This window comes from Rhinoraja longicauda, chromosome 9 (genome assembly GCF_053455715.1).
Source record: "Rhinoraja longicauda isolate Sanriku21f chromosome 9, sRhiLon1.1, whole genome shotgun sequence".
NCBI lineage: Eukaryota > Metazoa > Chordata > Chondrichthyes > Rajiformes > Arhynchobatidae > Rhinoraja > Rhinoraja longicauda.
Genome location: NC_135961.1, coordinates 34,725,178 through 34,743,553, shown reverse-complemented (window position 1 = coordinate 34,743,553; position 18,376 = coordinate 34,725,178). Strand labels below are relative to the sequence as shown.

Below are 18,376 nucleotides of genomic sequence, written 5' to 3'. Positions count from 1 at the left end.
GTTATCAATGGGCGGCACAGTGGTAGAGATGCTGCCGTTCAGCACCAGAGAGCCTGGTTTGATCCTGACTATGGGTACTGTCTGCACGGAGTTTATACGTTCTCCCTGTGACCCCGTGGATTTTCTCCAGGTGTTCCAGTTTCCTCCCACATTCCAAAGATATACAGGTTTGTAGGTTAATTGGCTTCTGTAAATTGTAAATTGTCCCTGGTGTGTAGGAGTGCTAGTGTACGGGGTGATCGCTAGTCGGCAAGGATGGGGTGGGACGAAAGGCCTGTTTCCACACAGTAAGTCGAAAGCCTAATGTAAAATGAATCATGCTGGACAAATGACATTGGTTATTCTCATAGTTAAATACTTGATGCATTCATAGACCATTATGCCATCCTCTTTAATAGTGTATTAAAATAAGTAGACAGTACAAAATAATGCAAGTTTATAAAATGAATAGACAAGGAACTGCAGATGTTGGAATCTTGAGCAAAACACAAAGTGCTAAAGGAACTCAGTAGGTCAGGCAGCATCAGTGGCGGGAATGGACAGGCAACGGTTTGGGTCGTGACCTTTCTTCAAACTGATGCCAGGTGAGGTTTCGGGATGAAATTCTTGTTCAAACCGAAGAAGGTTCCCGACCTAAAATGTCTCCTGTCCATTCCTACATTTCCTCCCACGGTATTTCCTGATCAGTTGAGTTGCCCCAACACTTTGTTAGTCTAAAGAAGGGTCCTGACCTGAAACGTCACCTATCCATTTTCTCCAGAGATGCTGTCTGACCCGCTGAGTTATTCCAGCACTCTATGTATCCTCCTGTTCTGTTCTAGTTTATAAAATGTTCGCTAGAAATTTCTGAGCCACTAGTTTTGATTTGTCCATTGGAGCAGTGAGTGTTCAAAGCAAAGATTTGATAAGTCAAGTCTTCAACAATAACAGAATTGCTGGAAATCCTAGAGGGAGATTTGGAATTCTTTTAGTTTTTGTTAAATGACTTTTTTTTTCCTGAACACGAATATATGACAGATAGACAACATGCAAAGAACAGAGAAGCAACTTCAGATAGCTCCTCTGTCCCTCCCTTCCCCTCCTCCTTCCCAGATCTCCCTCTATCTTCCTGTCTCCACCTATATCCTTCCTTTGTCCCACCCCCGACATCAGTCTGAAGAAGGGTCTCGACCCGAAACGTCACCCATTCCTTCTCTCCCGAGATGCTGCCTGACCTGCTGAGTTACTCCAGCATTTTGTGAATAAATCGATTTGTACCAGCATCTGCAGTTATTTTCTTATACGAGAAGTCTTATTTTATATTTATTGGAGATACTTGTGGTGGAGAATGGAATTCAATACATTCTCTTCAAAACCAAGTGAGCATTTCACTATCTCTCACCAAAAATTAAAGTATTTATCTAATTTGCCCCAGCAAGAGACTTTAATTCCTAACCTCCTGTAGTAGCATGATCTCTTCTCCAATTCTTCTATCTTGCCATTCTCTAATATTACTAAAAGAAATAGATTTTTCTTTCCGAAGTCAGGAATGGGATTCTGATTGCCCCAATTGTACCATCAGATCAACAACTAGAGAATGGTCCTGATTACCAATAATACTTTATACCATCAATGATACCATCTAACTCATTGGAGACCCTTGCACTATGGCGGCGGCAAGATGGCGGCGCGCACGGACGCAGCGGCTCACAGCTCTCCCTTTCGGTGCGTTTTATGTGTGTTATCTGTGTTATGTCTGTTAGTCAAATTTAGTCATTCAAACCAGGAAAATCAGGCAAATCCTACCTACAACCGAAAGGACCTTCTGATCATCGGATTCCAGTGCAATCGGGACCTTGTGCGCGAATTTCCACACCCGCGAAATATACCGGAAGAGATTGCCAGGACACCGGGCGCTCCGTGGATAGTTGTCGGCGCGAACAGGCGTCGCAGACGGAGGAGAAACAGGAAGCAAAAGCGAGGATGCCGGTCCGGTATACTTGCCAAGCTAAAGAGACAGCCACACAAACCACCGCTACCCAGCATGTTCCTCACCAACGCCAGATCCATCATCAACAAAATGGACGAACTTAAACTACAGATAGCAGCAAACAAACTCGTGGAGGACTGTTGCATTCTCTTAGTAACAGAGACATGGCTTCATCCACTTATCCCAGACGGAGCCATTGAGCTAGCCGGGCGCACAGCGTTTCGTTGGGACAGAAACATCGACTCCGGTAAGAGCAAGGGGGGGGGGTTATGCATTTATGTGCACAACAGCTGGTGCACTAATATCCAAACCATAGATAGCCACTGTTCTCCTGATCTGGAGTCCCTAACAGTTAAATGCAGGCCTTTTTACCTTCCTCGCGAATTTACAGGGGTTATAGTAACAGCAGTCTACATCCCACCGAATGCTAACGCTAGCACAGCTTTAGGCTACCTGCTAGGTGCAATAAACTCACAACAGAGCACATATCCAGAAGCAGCCCACATCATAGCCGGGGACTTCAACCATGCAGACCTAAAGTCAGTTCTCCCGAAACTTGAACAACACATAAGATGTGCTACCAGGGGGAAAAACACACTAGACAAGGTTTACTCAAATATTAAGAAGGGGTTCAGGTCAGCACCACTACCACACCTGGGGCAGTCAGATCACCTGTCCATATTCCTAACCCCAGCATACACCCCACTCAGGAGGAAAGCTCCAGTCACCATAAAGACTGTGAAGACATGGCCTGAAGGAGCTTCCTCGCAGCTGCAGGATTGCTTCGAAAGGACCAACTGGGATATTTTTGAGGATCAGGACTTGGAGGAGTACACATCAACTGTACTTTGCTACATCAAAAACTGCGTTGACAATGTCACCGTCGACAAACGCATCCGGTTGTACCCCAATCAAAAACCCTGGATGACAAAGGATGTCAGGTCTCTCCTCAAGGACCGTAACACCGCCTTCAGGTCTAGTGACAGAGCTCTATACAGTGCTGCTAGAACCAACCTGAAGAGAGGCATCAAGGATGCCAAAGCGTCCTACAAGAGGAAGATTGAGGACCACTTTTCCAACAATGACCCACGGCGGGTATGGCAAGGCATCCAGCACATCACCAATTACAAGACCAGCAACCGCACGACTGCCGACGGCGACGCCTCGTTGGCTGAGGAACTTAACTGTTTCTTTGCTCGTTTCGAGGTGAAAGCTACAGTGGCAGACATTACACCCTCTCCAGCACCTGAGAGCAACACCTTCACTGTGCAGGAGTATGACGTTAAGCGAGTGCTCAGAGCAGTGAATCCCAGGAAAGCTGCAGGCCCCGATGGTGTGACGGGCAGAGTGCTGAGGGGATGTGCAGACCAATTATCTGAGGTCTTCACAAAAATCTTCAACCTGTCCCTTTTAAAATCCACCATCCCTCCCTGCCTGAAGTCCGCCATAATCATCCCACTGCCGAAAAAGCCTGTCATCAGCGGTCTTAACGACTACCGTCCGGTAGCACTCACACCGGTCATCACAAAGTGCTTCGAGAGACTGGTCCTGCAGCACATCAAAGCCAGCCTCCCACCCACCTTCGACCCATACCAGTTTGCCTACAGAGCAAATAGGTCTACAGGGGATGCCATCGACACTGCTCTTCACACTGCACTGACCCACCTTGAACACCAGGGGAGCTATGTGAGGATGCTCTTTCTCGACTTCAGCTCTGCCTTTAACACGGTCATCCCGAGCAGACTGGTCACCAAACTTTCCGACCTTGGATTTTCCCAAACCATCTGCAAATGGATCAAGGACTTCCTGACCAACCGCCCCCAGACAGTCAAAATAGGCCCTCACCTCTCCTCCACCATTACACTGAGCACCGGCTCACCACAGGGCTGTGTGTTGAGCCCCATCCTTTACTCCCTCTACACTCACGACTGCGCCCCCACCCATCCCACCAACACCATCATCAAGTTCGCGGATGACACGACTGTGGTTGGACTTATCTCAGAAGGAGATGAGACAGCCTATAGGGATGAAATCCAAAGGCTGGCAGCATGGTGTTCAGTGAACAATCTGGTCCTGAACTCCTCCAAAACAAAGGAACTTATAATTGACTTTAGAAAAACCAGTGGAGATTACGACCCACTCTACATCAATGGGGTCTGCGTGGAAAGGGTACCAGCTTTCAGGTTCCTGGGTACGCACATCGCAGAGGATCTCACCTGGTCTACCAACACCATCACCACAGTAAAGAAGGCACAGCAGAGACTCCACTTCCTGAGGATCCTCAGGAAAACCAACCTGCAGGAGAAGCTCATGTTGTCCTTCTATCGCTGCTCCATCGAGAGTGTGCTGGCATACTGTATAACCACATGGTATGCCAGCTGCTCAGAAAAGGACAGGAAGGCCCTTCAGAGGGTCATCACGACGGCCCAGAAAATCATCGGCTGCTCACTGCCCTCCCTGGAGCACCTGTTCAGCCTGCGCTGCCTCAGTAGAGCAGGCAAAATAATAAAAGATCCATCCCACCCCGGCCACCGTCTGTTTGTTCATCTGCCCTCTGGTCGACGTTTCAGGTCAATCAAATCCCGAACAAACAGACTTAAGAACAGTTTTTACCCCAGGGCCATACGAGAACTGAACACTACCTGTGCACTAGGCAACACCGTTAAAAAATCTTGTACTTAATTTAATTGTATTTATGTATTTATTTGTTTTTGCATTTATTGCATATATGTTTGTACGCACCGTCAGGATTGGCTGTTTTTTAATTTCGTTGTACTCGTTGCAATGACAATAAATGAATATTATTATTATGAATATTATTATATTATTATTATTATTAATTGGACGTCACTGGACTTTATCTTGCATTAAACGTTATTCCCCTTATCATGTGAGTTGTAGTCCAGACCATAGCTCAAACCATCCTCCTTTCCATTGTCTCCATTTACACTTCACGCTGCCTCGGCAAGGACACCAACATAATCAAGGACTAGTCTCACCCCAGTTACTCTCTCTTCACCCTTCCACATCAGGCAAGAGGTACAGAAGAATGAAAATGCATACCCCCCAGATTCAGGGACAGTTTCTTCCCAGCTGTTATCAGGCAACTGAGCCATATTATCAACAACTAGAGAGTGGTCCTGAGCTACTATCTACCTCATTGGAGGCCCTCGGTCTATCTTTAATCAGACTTTACCTTGCACTAAACGTTACTCCCTTTATCGTATATTTGTACACTGTGGATGGCTCAACTGTTATCATGTATAGACTTTCTGCTGACTGGATAGCACGCAACAAAAGCTTTTCACTGTACCACATGACAATAAACTAAAGTAAACTAATCTGAAATTTGTTGCAAGATAGGTAGTATTCACTCTACAATTTGGAAAACAGAAGTGAAAGACTAACAGAAAACAGACCAACTAAAACACATCTCTTTTAGAACATAGAACAGTACAGCAATGGAACAGGCCCTACGGCCCACAATGTCTGTGCCAAACATGATGCCAAAATAAACTTTTCCATACTAAGTTTCATGTAGTTTTTATGAGGATTCTTTTGCCAACTAGAGTTCCATTACTTTAATGAACAAACAGTATTTTTACTTGCAACATGCAGTTCATTGCATTTTTTCCAACATTTTTGCTCTTGACAAACCAAAGCACATAATACACTTTGGATCTCAAGAAAAAGGTCTCAAGAAATATTTGTTTGCTATTACAGTTAAGAAGCTGATCCCCAGAGATATCACATTTCAATTAGCACACAGAGTGCTGGAGTAACTCAGCGGGCAGGCAGCATCTCCAGAGGACATGGATAGATGACGTCTTGGGTTGCGACCTTTCCTCAGCCTTGTTGAATCTGAAGAAGAGTCTCGACCCAAAACGTTGCCTATCCATGTCCTCCAGAGATGCCGCCTGACTCACTGAGTTACTCCAGCACTTTGTGTTCCAAGCAAGATTCCAACGTCTACAGTTCCTTATGTCAGGATTCAATTACAAATTGGTTCTGGAACCACAAATCAGTTAAAAATAAATATACTTACTAGATTGTCTTTGCTGGAGTAGTGGACCATCCAACCTTCCCTCATCATCGTGCTGCTCTTCCTTTTCGTGTGCTTAATAGACTGTACAACTCTCATGAGAGGAATATTGTTGCTTGTTGAAGGACTAGAACAAAATGTTCTAAGTTACTGAACAAAAAAACTATACAGACTCCACATTGTGAATTGCGAATACAAGCCTATCAAAATGTATTTTTTGCTTTCCAAAGTTGCCGAATGCACATCATTTTGACCAAATACAGTAACAAAACAGAAGAGCACCTAAAGATAGTATTTATAAATAAGAACTGCTTTGGTTAGCCATCAAACACAATGGAAAAGAAATAACCAGCAATGAGCTTGTAATAAAGTATTTCATTTCAACTTCATAAAAGTCAGCAATGATCAGGATTATAACTCGAGAAAGAGTTTAATCTTTAAAGTCATGAACAGCATGCTGATTTAGATTAATAGGTAATTTAAATTTGGGGTCTCCAGAAGTAAAGGTTAAAGTCATAGCGTCACACAGCATGGAAATCAGGCCCTTTGTTGTCACCTTCCCCTCAGACAACAATAAGCATTTCCTTCATTACCATCTGTTCCGATCTGTCGTTTTCACACCTTACCCTTCCATATCTCTTGTCTCCCTCTACCCTGACTCTCAGTCGGAAGAAGAGTCTCGACCCGAAACGTCACTGTTTCCTTCTCTCCAGAGATGCTGCCTGTCCAGCTGAGTGACTCCAGCATTTTGTGTTTATCTTCAGTGCACAGATCACTTGCCAGGCTTTGGATAGAGTGGACATGGAAAGGATGATTCCGCTGGTGGGATATTCTAGAACCAGAGTGCACGGCCTCAGAATAAAAGGACCTACCTTTAGAATTGGGGTGAGGAGTTGATTTAGCCAGGGAGGAAAATCTATGGGATTCAGTGCCACAGACTTCTGTGGAGGTCATCATTGTGTATTTTTAAAGCGGAGGTTGGTAGTTTCTTGATTAGTAAGGGCGTGAAAGGTTACGGGGAGAAGGCTCGAGAATGGGGTTGAGAGGGAAAGATAGATTGGTCATGATCAAACGGTGGAGCAGACTCGATTGGCTGAATGGTCTAATTCTGCTGCGATGTCTCATGGTCTGATGGGTTGTTTGCAAGTTATTTAACTAACATTGGATAATTCAATATGTTCATATGAAGAAAGACACAAAGTGCTTGAGTAACTCAGTTATTCAGTGGGCCAAGCGGCATCTCTGGTGAATATGGAGAAGTGACCTTTCGGGTCGGGACCCTTCTTCAGACTGTGTAAATCGTTGAACTGTTCGAGCCTCATGGAGATTACACTGTAAACAGCGGAGATTGATAGGTTCTTGATGTGTAAGGGCGTCAAAAGAGAGAAGGCAAGAGAATGGGGTTTAGAGGGAAAAATACATCAACCATGATTGAATGGCTGAGTAGATTCGATGGGCTGAATGAAATGCCTAAATCTTCTATGTCTTATGGTCTAATATAATGGAAATATCCGATCCTATGATCCAAATGCACAGCAAAAGCACAGGAAGAATCATGTTAAAAACAAATGCTGACCATCGCCATATGGGTCAGATATCTCTCTCACATAGATGGTTATCAAAGCAGGTTATGGAAAGACTACCTGATTGTTCGGACTGGCTCTTCATCTTTTTCTCCATCCAGATCTGAGGAGTCCATGAAATACAACTTTTCTTCTGACGTTGAAGGCTCCTCTGTGTCGTCCAACAACCTGCTGCCTTCACTGTTCATGTCACTGCTATCCACCTCCATGGGCAGATCCGAATCAGGTCCTGGACTGGCTGGTTCTGCGAACAATAATCAAATCAATACGTAGAACACAGCAGCTCGAACGGGCCAGACACGGTGCCTAGCTGAACTGAACTCATCTGCCTGTAAGTGATCCATATCCCTCTATTCCCTGCACTTCCAAGTGCCTAACTAAAAGCCTCTTAAACACCACCATCGTCTCTGCCTCCACCATCCCACCCTCAACCCTGACAATATGTTCCAGGCCCCCACTACCCTCAGTGTAAACAACTTGCCCCGCACATCTCCATTATATTTTCCCCTTCACACCTTCAAGCTACGCCCTCTAGTGTTAGATAATTCCACCCTGGGTAAGAGGTTCTGACGGTCTATCCTACCTACGCCTCTCATAATTTTATATACTTCTATCAAGTGTCCCCACAATCTCTGATGTTCCAAAGAAAACAATCTAAGTTTATCCGATCTCTCCCTGTAGCTAATACCCTCTAATCCAGGCAGCATTCTGGTAAACCTCCTCTGCACCCTCTCCAAAACCTCCACATCTTTCCTGTAATGGGGTGACCGGAACTGCACGCAATACTCCAAATACTGCAAGCAATGCTTCAAATGTCACCACTTAGGTCCTGAGTTGGGATATCGGACAGAACAGTTAACTTGCCCGATTCATTTGAATTCTCCCAAAGGCATAACAATTTAATTCAGTGAATTCATGAACAGAGGTTATCAACATGAGACACTTGTTTTTTTCTTCACTGATACTGCCCGACCTACTGAGTATTTACAGCATTTTCAGTGTTTATCTCGGGATTTCATGGTTTCACGAAGACACAAGGAACTGCAGGTGCAGATGAAGAAGGGTCCCGAACCGAAACGTCACCTATCCATGTTCTCCAGTAATGCTGCCTGAACCGATGAGGTACTCCAGCACTTTGTGTCTATTTTACATTGTTCTATGTTGGATTTATGCAACACTCAAGACTCCTCCAATCTTACTTCATCTCATGCTATAAATTAATCATTTGAATCCATTCCTCTGGCTTCACTATTTACACCTCTTCTCTGTATCTTACTCCCCTTTGTCTTCTTTTCATCTCTGGCTTTTGTCCACCCAGCTGCCAATAAAAACCCACCTCACCTGTATCCACCTATCATTTTTCAGGCCTTGTCCCACCCTTGCAAAGTTCTGTAAGACCCACTCTCACTGCCCTCCCCCCCCCCCCCCCCCCCGAGTCTGAAGAAGGGTCCCAATCCGAGCCATCGCCTATCCATGTTCTCCAGAGATGTTGCCTGACCCACCCACTCCAGCACTTTGTGTTTTTGCTTTGTAACCTGCATCTGCGGCTCTTTGTGTCTAACTATATCTCCTTCAGTCCTTGCTCCTTCATTTATGTACCCTGCTTTCCCTTGATTACATTCATGGTATCACCTTAATCACTCCGTAAGCTCCACATCCAAGCCAATTTTTGAGGAAAGGTACTTCTCCAGAATTCATTACTGTAATTTTTAAGACCATTTTCAAGGTGTTTTGTTGCTTTGTTTTTGACCTCCACACAAATTGTGTCAATCATAATCAAACTCCTCCATGGTTTAAAAACATTGATTAGACTGTCTCTCAGTCTTTGCTTTCCCAAGGGAACCAACCCTTCAGACCATAAAACAGAGCAGCAGAATTAGGCCATTCTGTCCATCAAGTCTGCTCCACCATTCAATCATGGCTGATCTATTTTTCCTTCTCTGCCTCACTACTGCTGCCTTCTCTCCATAATATTTGACACCCTTACTAATCACAAACCTATCAATCTCCACTATAATAATATCCAATGTCTTGTCCTCGACAGCCGTCTGTGACAATGAATTCCACAAATTCACCCCCCTCTGACTAAAGACATTCCTTCTTATCTTCATTCTAACCCAACTAGTCTACCTTTACAGATAGTTGTTCTTGCAGTTTATTATTCTTAGGAAGAAGTCTGAAAAAGGGTCTCAACCTGAAACGTCACCCATTCCTCCTCTCCAGAGATGCTGCCTGTCCCGCTGAGTTACTCCAGCTTTTTGTGTCTATCTTCGGTTTAAACCAGCATCTGCAGTTCCTTCTTACACATTCTTAGGATCAAGTATAGTTTAGTTTAGTTTATTTTAGATTAGATACTAAGTGAAAACCACTTTCCCCATTTACAGAGGCCAATTAACTTACAAACCTGCACTTATTTGGGATGTAGAAGGAAACCGGAGCACCCAGAGGAAACCTACGTGGCCACAGGGTGAACTTTAAACTTTAGAGATACAGCGTGGAAACAGGTCCTTCGGCTGACCGAGTCCGTGCTGACTAGCGATCACCCTGTACATTAGCACTAGCCTACACACTAGGGACAATTTACAGAAGACAATTAACCTACAAACCTGCACATCTTTGGAGTGTGGGAGGAAACTGAAACACCTGGAGAAAACCCACGCGGTCCAGGGAGAACATGTAAACTCCATATAGACTGCATCCGTAGTCAGGATCAAATCCGGGTTTCTGGCACTGTGAGGCAGCTGCATCATAACTTTTATACTTCCTGCCAAATATTTCTGTATTAAGCATGTCTTGCACAGTAATTTTAAATGCAGTAAAGTTCCAATTAAGTGCAAAATAACCCCTCTGGTTTTGCTTTGAATGTGGTTTTTGGCTTTGTTGCTACTACTGACCTACTCCTAATTTGAGAAATGTATTGTTACTATTTGTCCCCTTAATTTGAGAAGAATAGATGTGGAGTGGGCAAGCGGTCGTGCAAGCTGGGTCTCTGGACGAGCTGAAGATGAGAACAGAAGGGCAATATGTTGACTGCGTGGGTTTTCTCTGGCTGCTCGGGTTTCCTCACACATCCCAAAGAGGTGCGGGTTTGTAGGTTAATTGGCCACTGTAAATTGTCCCTCATGTGTTGGATAGTGGTAGTGTACAGGTTGATCTCAGGTCGGCGCGGACCCGATGGGCCGAAGGGCCTATTTCCCGCGCTGTATCTCTAAAATGTAATGTTCTCTCTGTAACTTAGTGGGTTTCCTCTGGGTACTCGTGAGTTTCTTCCTACATCATAAACAAGTGCGGGTTTGTAGGTTAATTGGCCTCTGTAAATTGCTCCTAGTGTGTAGGGAGTTTGAAAGTGGAATAACATAGAACTTGTGTGAACGGGTAATCCATGGTCAGCATGGACTCAGTGGGCCAAAGGGCCAGCCTTCATGCAGTTTCTCTAAAAATCATCAAATCTGTTAACTCTCTACAGATACTCCATCTTGGAGTAACTCAGCGGGTCAGGCAGCATCGCTGGAGAAAAAGGATGGATGATGTTTTGCATCAGGACTTTTCTTCAGGCTGAAGGTAGGCAGTGGGTTGGGTGGGGGCTGAAGAGCTGGAGGTCAGAAAAGACCAGGATCACATCAGGCTGGTCACAACTGCCTTACACAAGGGATGCAGGTAGACACAAAATTCTGGATTAACTCAGCGGGACTGGCAGGTTCTCTGGAGAGAAGGAATGGGTGACATAGATAATAGGTGCAGGAGTAGGCCATTCAGCCCTTCGAGCCAGCACCGCCATTCAATGTGATCATGGCTGAACATCCACAATCAGTACCCGTTCCTGCCTTTTCCCCAGATCCCTTGATTCTGCAACCCGAAGAGCTCTATCTAACTCTCTTTTGAATGCATCCAGTGAATCGGCCTCCACTGCCTTCTGTGGCAGAGAATTCCACAAATTCACAACACTGTGTGAAAAAGGTTTTCCTTATCTCAGTTCTTAATAGCCTACCCCTTATTCTTAAACTGTGGCCCTTGGTTCTGGACTCCCCCAACATTGGGACCACGTTTCCTCCATCTAGCGCGTCCAATCCCTTAATAATTTTACATGTTTCTATAAGATCCCCTCTCATCCTTCTAAATTCCAGTGAAGCCCAGTCGCTCCATTCTTTCATCATGTGACAGTCTCGCCATCCCGGGAATTAACCTCGTGAATCTATGCTGCACTCTCTCAATAGCAAGATTGTCCTTCTTCAAATTAGGAGACCCAAATTGCACACAATACTCCAGGTAGGGTCTCATCAGGGCCCTGTACAACTGCAAAAGGACCTCTTTGTTCCTATACTCAACTCCTCGCGTTATGAAGGCCAACATTCCATTGGCTTTCTTCACTGCCTGCTGTACCTGCATGCTTCCTTTCAGTGACTGATGTACAAGGACACCCAGGTCTCGTTGTACTTTCCCTTTTCCAAACCTGACACCATTCAGATAATAATCTGCTTTCCCGTTCTTGCCACCAAAGTGGATAACCTCACATTTATCCACATTATACTGCATCTGCTATGCATCCGCCCACTCACCCAACCTATCCAAGTCATCCATGCGGCACGGTGGCGCAGCAGTAGAGTTGCTGCCTTACAGCGAATGCAGCGCCGGAGACTCAGGTTCGATCCTGAGTACGGGTGCTGTACTGTACGGAGTTTGTACGTTCTCCCCGTGACCTGCGTGGGTTTTCTCCGAGATCTTCGGTTTCCTCCCACACTCCAAAGACGTACAGGTTTGTAGGTTAATTGGCTGGGCAAATGTAAAAATTGTTCCTAGTGAGTGTTGCATAGTGTTAATATGCGGGGATCGCTGGGCGGCGCGGACCCGGTGGGCCGAAGGGCCTGTTTCTGCGCTGTATCTCTAAATCTAAAATCTAAATCCTGCATCTTCATAGCATCCTCTTCACAGTTCACACTGCCACTCAAATTTGACGTTTCGTGTTGAGACCCTTCTTCAGACAGGAGGTGCCCTGGTAGACCCTTTATTAGCTCGGTAAGGTGGAGAGCTCTCCACAGATCCAGGCTGCTCTGCTGAGTAATTCCTGCACAGTTGGCTATTATTGTTACATTGAATACCTACACAGAATAACTCATGATTGATTTTTGAGCACTTCTTACCTCCATTAAAAACAACTTCACCAAGACAGTCCCTGGGTACTTTGGATGCACATCGCTTGTGGCAATTAAACTTGCAATCTGTAAAGTCAAGTGAAAGTTTCAAATTGCAGAAGTACTTCAGCCGTACCAACATATACAATTAGAAGCGGGAGTAGACCACTTGACTCCTTGAGTCTCTGCCATTCAATAGGATCATGGTTGATCTGATTGTGACCTTAACTTCACATTTTCACCTTCCACTGGTCAACTTTAATTTCCTTGCTTTGCAAGAATCTATCTACTTCAAAAACATTTGAAGACTCTGCCTCCCATCAGGATATTATGTTTCAATCATAATACTGCTTATATAAACTTGTGTGAATATGAGTCTAGCATGTCCAACTTTTCCTTTTAACACAATCGCTGAATTGTTTTCAACACATTTACAGCGTTCCTCAAATAACGTTTACAGTTTAGGTTTATTATTGTCATGTGTACAGAGACCCGGGTTCGATCGTGACTACGAGTGCTGTCTGCATAGAGTTTGCAGGTTCTCCCAGTGACCATGCGGGTTTTTCTGGGTGCTCTGGTTTCCTCCCACATTCCAAAGACGTCCAGGTTTGTAGATTAATTGGCTTCTGTATAATTGTAAATTGTCCCTAGTGTGTAGGAAAGTGCTAGTATGCAGGGTAATCACTGGCCGACATGGACTCGGTGGGCTGAAGGGCCTGATTCCATGCTGTATCTCTAAAGTCTAAAGGTAGGTGGATCTTTCAAGAGCTTTAGAAGGCCTACTATAGGTAGTCCAGGTTTAGGTTTATGGGACAGAGAGCTCTTCATTTAATGCCAGTCTGAGGTGCTGATCTTCAAACACCCTACTACTCAAATTAACAAGGCAATGCCATCATTGACATCTACCACGATGAGATGTATCTTTAGTTCTGAGATACAGCATGGAATCAGGCACTTTGGCACACCAAGGCCACTGACCACCTGTTCATACACTAGTTCTATGCACTCCCTGCACAGCAGGGTCAATTTACAGAGGACCAATTAATCTACAAACCTGCACATCTTTGGGTTGTGGGAGGAAACCGGAGCACTCGGAGGAAACCCGCGCGGTCACAGGGAGAATGTACAAACTCCACACAGGCAGCATTCAAGGTCAGGGTCTAACTCGGGCCTCCGGCATTGTGAGGCTTCAGCTCTACCAGCTATGCCATTGTGCCGCCTTAAGGTTTCTTCAGAGGTTTGGGAAGTGGTTCACGGTTACCAGGGTTTCACCGCAAACAGTTAGTATTGGAGTTCCCTTTGCAAGGAAATTGGCCTCAGAGAGCATGTGCAAACACAAGGTCATCTGTATTCTGCAGCTCACTGTTAAAGTTGGAGTGACCTTAGTTCTGAAATGTATTGCCTTGGTTAAATGGTTTCCCATTCATCCTGAAGATTAGTTCCGTATTCTGTTTATTGAGTCAAAGTGCAGCTTTGCAGAGCGACTAATTGATTAAAAAAACATTGATGCAATGATGCAGGCCTTTTGACATGACCTTCATTCAGACTGGATCCATTAATGGGGTCTGACTTATGCACATTACAAATGGAATATAAACTCACCACATTTTGTACTCAGTTCCCCTAGCAATAATCAATAATATCCCGAGGAATCCCTATTTTTTGTACGTGCATAATCTTTTCCAAATAATTCACCAGACCAGACAAATCCCAATTTCAGAGTCTATTGGTCAGAGCAAATGCTGTATTATTGTCCAAAAATGGTCAATTTTGCATTTTCCATACTTTCACGTGGTTACTTTACTTCTATATTTTACAGGGTAAAATACTTGGGTAAAAAAGTTCAGAATTAACATGAAGCACACTGTGCATGAGAGGGTAGATCGGGTATTTGAGGCAGATACTAACGTAATATTTAAGAAACATTTAGACAGGTACATGTATAGGATAGGTTTAGAGGGATATGGGTAAAACGCAGGCAGGTGGGACTAGGATAGATTGGACATGTTGGTCGGTGTGGGCAAGTTGGGCCGATGGGGCTGTTTCCACGCTGTATGACTCTATGACTAAGACTGAATGCATAATGATTAAATATTGCACTGAATTACTTGGCACGAAAAAAGGTTAGCCAGAAGTGATGTTGCTTATACAAGTAATGATGGCCCTTACCTCTACATTGCATTCCTTGTCGAAATAGGCCTTTCAGTAGCCGCTTGCAATACTGACAAACGGTGGGGCGTGTGTAGGAGTGTATGACAAAGGTGTGCGGTACTTTTACCCTTCCCAGCACCATCTTCTCCATCCATATTGGGCGCCCACTCCATGATGGGATTCTCTTGCTGGTCTCCTGGTGGCAACGCTGCAATGCCAATCACAAGCAACAGCTTCACACTCTGACGCCCAGCAGTCATTTCCAGGAAGCGCAATGCATTTTAAACTCCAAGCAGAAGAGGTTAATTAGCTAAAAAGAGACACAAAGTGCTGAGGTAACTCAGCAAGTCAGGCAGTATCCATAGAGAAGTTGAATAGGTGACATTTTGGGTCAGGACCCTTCTTCAGTCCCGTCTCATCTTTTTATTCCCTCTTCCCTGTGTCCCACCTGGACTGGCACCTTTTGTTCCCATTTCCCTCTCCCCTATCCTGCTATATTCCTTACTCAGGTTTCACGATTTTCACTTATTTTATCATCCCTTTTGTCTTTGCATCTCTGACCTTTGACTACTGATCTGGCTATCTAAAACCCTCCTCACCTGTATCCACCTGTCATTTGTGTAGGAAGGAAGAGCAGATGCTGCCAGTCTGAAGAAGGGCTCCAACCTGAAACATCACCCATTCCTTTTCTCCAGAGATGCTGCCTGACCCGCTGAGTTACTCCAACATTTTGTGTCTATCTTTGGTTCCACCTATCTCTTGCCAGGCTTTGTCTTGCCCCGCCCCTCTTCCAGCTTTCTTCCCCACCCCCACACATACTTAGTCTGAAGAAGGTCCTGAAACCTAACCTATCCATGTTCTCCTGAGATGCTGCCTGAACCACTAAGTTACTCTAGCACTTTGTATCTTATTTTGTAAACCAGCATCTGCACTTCCTTGTACCTCTAGATTAATTAGCTATCTTGGAACACCAGAGCTGTGAAAGCTAACTATTTTCTTTTTCGATTCAAGCCCACCACAAATTTTCCGGTTCCAGAGCCTTGCCGTATTATCCGTATTGCCGGACCAACAGAGGTCACGACTTTGGGGGGCAGAGATACCGACCCGCAAATTGGGCCGTGGAAGTCGGTTGTGGGAACGGATCTGCCGGCTCCAGCTGGGACAGAGTTCCAGAGACCCCCACCGCATTCGGCAAATTCGACCTGTCGATCGGTGTGGAAGCCCCAATGAGGTCAAGATCAGCCGCCTCATTCGGCCTGGTGCCACATTTTCCGGGGAACGTCTGGGAGGGGGGAGGGATTTAAAAGGGGATGGGGGGACGCAGACCACCAGTTGATGATAAATCAGTGGTAGACTTGTACTATTAAGTGGATAATCTAAATTTGCGATACCGAGTCCACAGCCAGAACATAGCTTCCTGAAAGAGGCAGGTGGATAGGAAGTGTGATAAGGCATTAGGTATGTTTTCCTTTTTAGGCCGGGCCATTGATTACAAGAGAGACACAAGGAACTGCAGATGCTGGAATCTCTGAGCAAAACATAAAGTGTTGGTGGAACTCAGTAGGACAGGCAGCATCTGGGAAGAGAATGGACAGGTGACATTTGGGGTTGGGACCCTATTTCAGGTTGTTCCCTCCTGGATACAAAAGTGGGATAACGTAGAACTAGTGTGAAAGGGTGATGGAGGGTCAATGTGAATGCTATTGGCCAAAGAGACTGTTTCCATGTTGTTTCTCCAAACTAAACTAATCACTCCAACGCACTTACCTTGATTAAGCGTACTTCATCACTCTTTGGCTGGCTCCCGGAATGGAGTCCCAGTGAGGATGAAGAGACCTAAATCAGAAGAAAAAGAAATTAAGAAATAAACTTAATTCACAAATCCAGCTTTACATTCCACTCCTCCTCTCCTCTCCTTATCCAACACTCTTTTGCCTGCCTTTTACCTCCAGATTTGGTCACTTACTTTGTCCGCCCATCTTCCAATCAAACTCCACCTCACCTGTGTCCACCTATCACTTGGAGACACAAGGAACTGCAGGTGCTGTAATCTTGAACAAAACACAAAGTGTCGGAGGAACTCAGTGGGTCAGGCAGCATCTTAGTTTATTTAGTTTAATTCAGTTTAGTGATACAGCATGGAAACAGGCCCTTCGGCCCACCGAATCCACGCCGGCCAGCAATCCCCGCACACTAGCACTATCCTACACACTTGGGACAATTTACAATTTTATCAAGTCAATTAAACTACAAACCAGTATGTCTTTGGAGTGTGGGAGAAAACTGGAGCATCCAGAGAAAACCCACGCAGGTCAAGTGGAGAACATACACACTCCGTAATGACAGCACCCATGGTCAGGATCGAACCCGGGTCTCTGGTGCTGTAAGACAGGCACTCTACCGCTGTGCCACCGTGCCCCCTGTGGAGGGAAAGGCTGATGACTCTGTTGATGGGTGGTCCCGACACAAAACACCATCTGTCTATTTCCACAGATGCTGCCTGGCTCGCTGTTACTCCAGCACCTTGTGTTTTCCACTTGCCGGGCTTTGTCCCATCCTGCTTCTCTTTTTCAGTTTCTACCCCCTACTTCAATTGGTCTGAAGAAAAGTTCCAACCCGAAACATTGCATATTCATTCTCCCTACAGCTGCTTCCTGATCCGCTGAGTTCCTTCAGCACGTTGTGTTTTGTTCAAGATTACAGCTTTTGCAGTTCCTCATGATTCCATTCACAAATCTACTCAAGAGTTTCCTTTTCCTTTCTTTACCCCTTCTCTCTATCTCCCTCTGTCTCTCCCTCCCTCTCTCTCTCACTGTCTCCGCTAAAAAGAAGTATAACCAAGGACTAGCCGCAAAGCAAATCAAGGCAGCAAGTCCACGTCACCACATGGGGAGGGATCACCAAGATCGATCTCCTCAAAAGCACAAGTTTTCAATCAGGAGATAAATCTCCATGGACATAATGTTTGCCTGTCATATCACTGGGATTCCACGAGAGTTGATTGAATGAAATAATAACCCTGGTGGACAGCCAGAACCCTTTTCCACAGGGTGAAAATGTCAAAGACAAGAGGCAGAGCTTTTAGGTGAAAGGAGCAAAGTCTAAAGTCAAAATGGAAATGAACAAATTTGAAACAGTTGTGAGTTTCCTTTGCTTTCACAGGGAATTCCAGTTGGTAAAGCCACTTCCAATCATCTTGTCTCCACCGTAGAGACGAGATGATTTTGTTGCCTTTCATTATCATTTGATTTTGATGGCCACCCCTATACTTCAAGCACAGTCCCCCATCTCACCGCACTTGCAACTTTTCAAAGCATCGTCCGCTGGTCCATCTCTGACGATCTCGGGAACGTGGCTGCTTTGATGCATCTAAATCTGAATGATTTCTCCCTTCAAGCGGCATTGGTATCAGACTCCACCCCCTCACAACAAGCTTCCAAAATCATTGAGGAGTCTTTTCCTATCTATTATCCTTGTCCAAATGTCTTTTAAATGTTGTTAT

The 18,376-nt window shown here is 45.0% G+C and overlaps 1 protein-coding gene across 3 annotated transcripts in view; it reads right to left on the bottom strand.

Annotated features, from left to right (window-relative positions):
* The window catches only part of prkd3 (protein kinase D3), a 255,173-nt gene that overhangs the window by 63,504 nt on the left and 173,293 nt on the right, over positions 1-18,376 (bottom strand). For all 3 annotated transcript variants that reach the window (XM_078405083.1, XM_078405085.1, XM_078405084.1), the window contains exons 6-10: positions 16,642-16,710; positions 14,893-15,082; positions 12,733-12,810; positions 7,655-7,838; positions 6,015-6,138 (exon numbers count right to left, since the gene is read on the bottom strand). In XM_078405083.1, the coding sequence (XP_078261209.1) occupies positions 6,015-6,138; positions 7,655-7,838; positions 12,733-12,810; positions 14,893-15,082; positions 16,642-16,710 (645 nt within the window). The remainder of the gene's footprint in view (positions 1-6,014; positions 6,139-7,654; positions 7,839-12,732; positions 12,811-14,892; positions 15,083-16,641; positions 16,711-18,376) is intronic.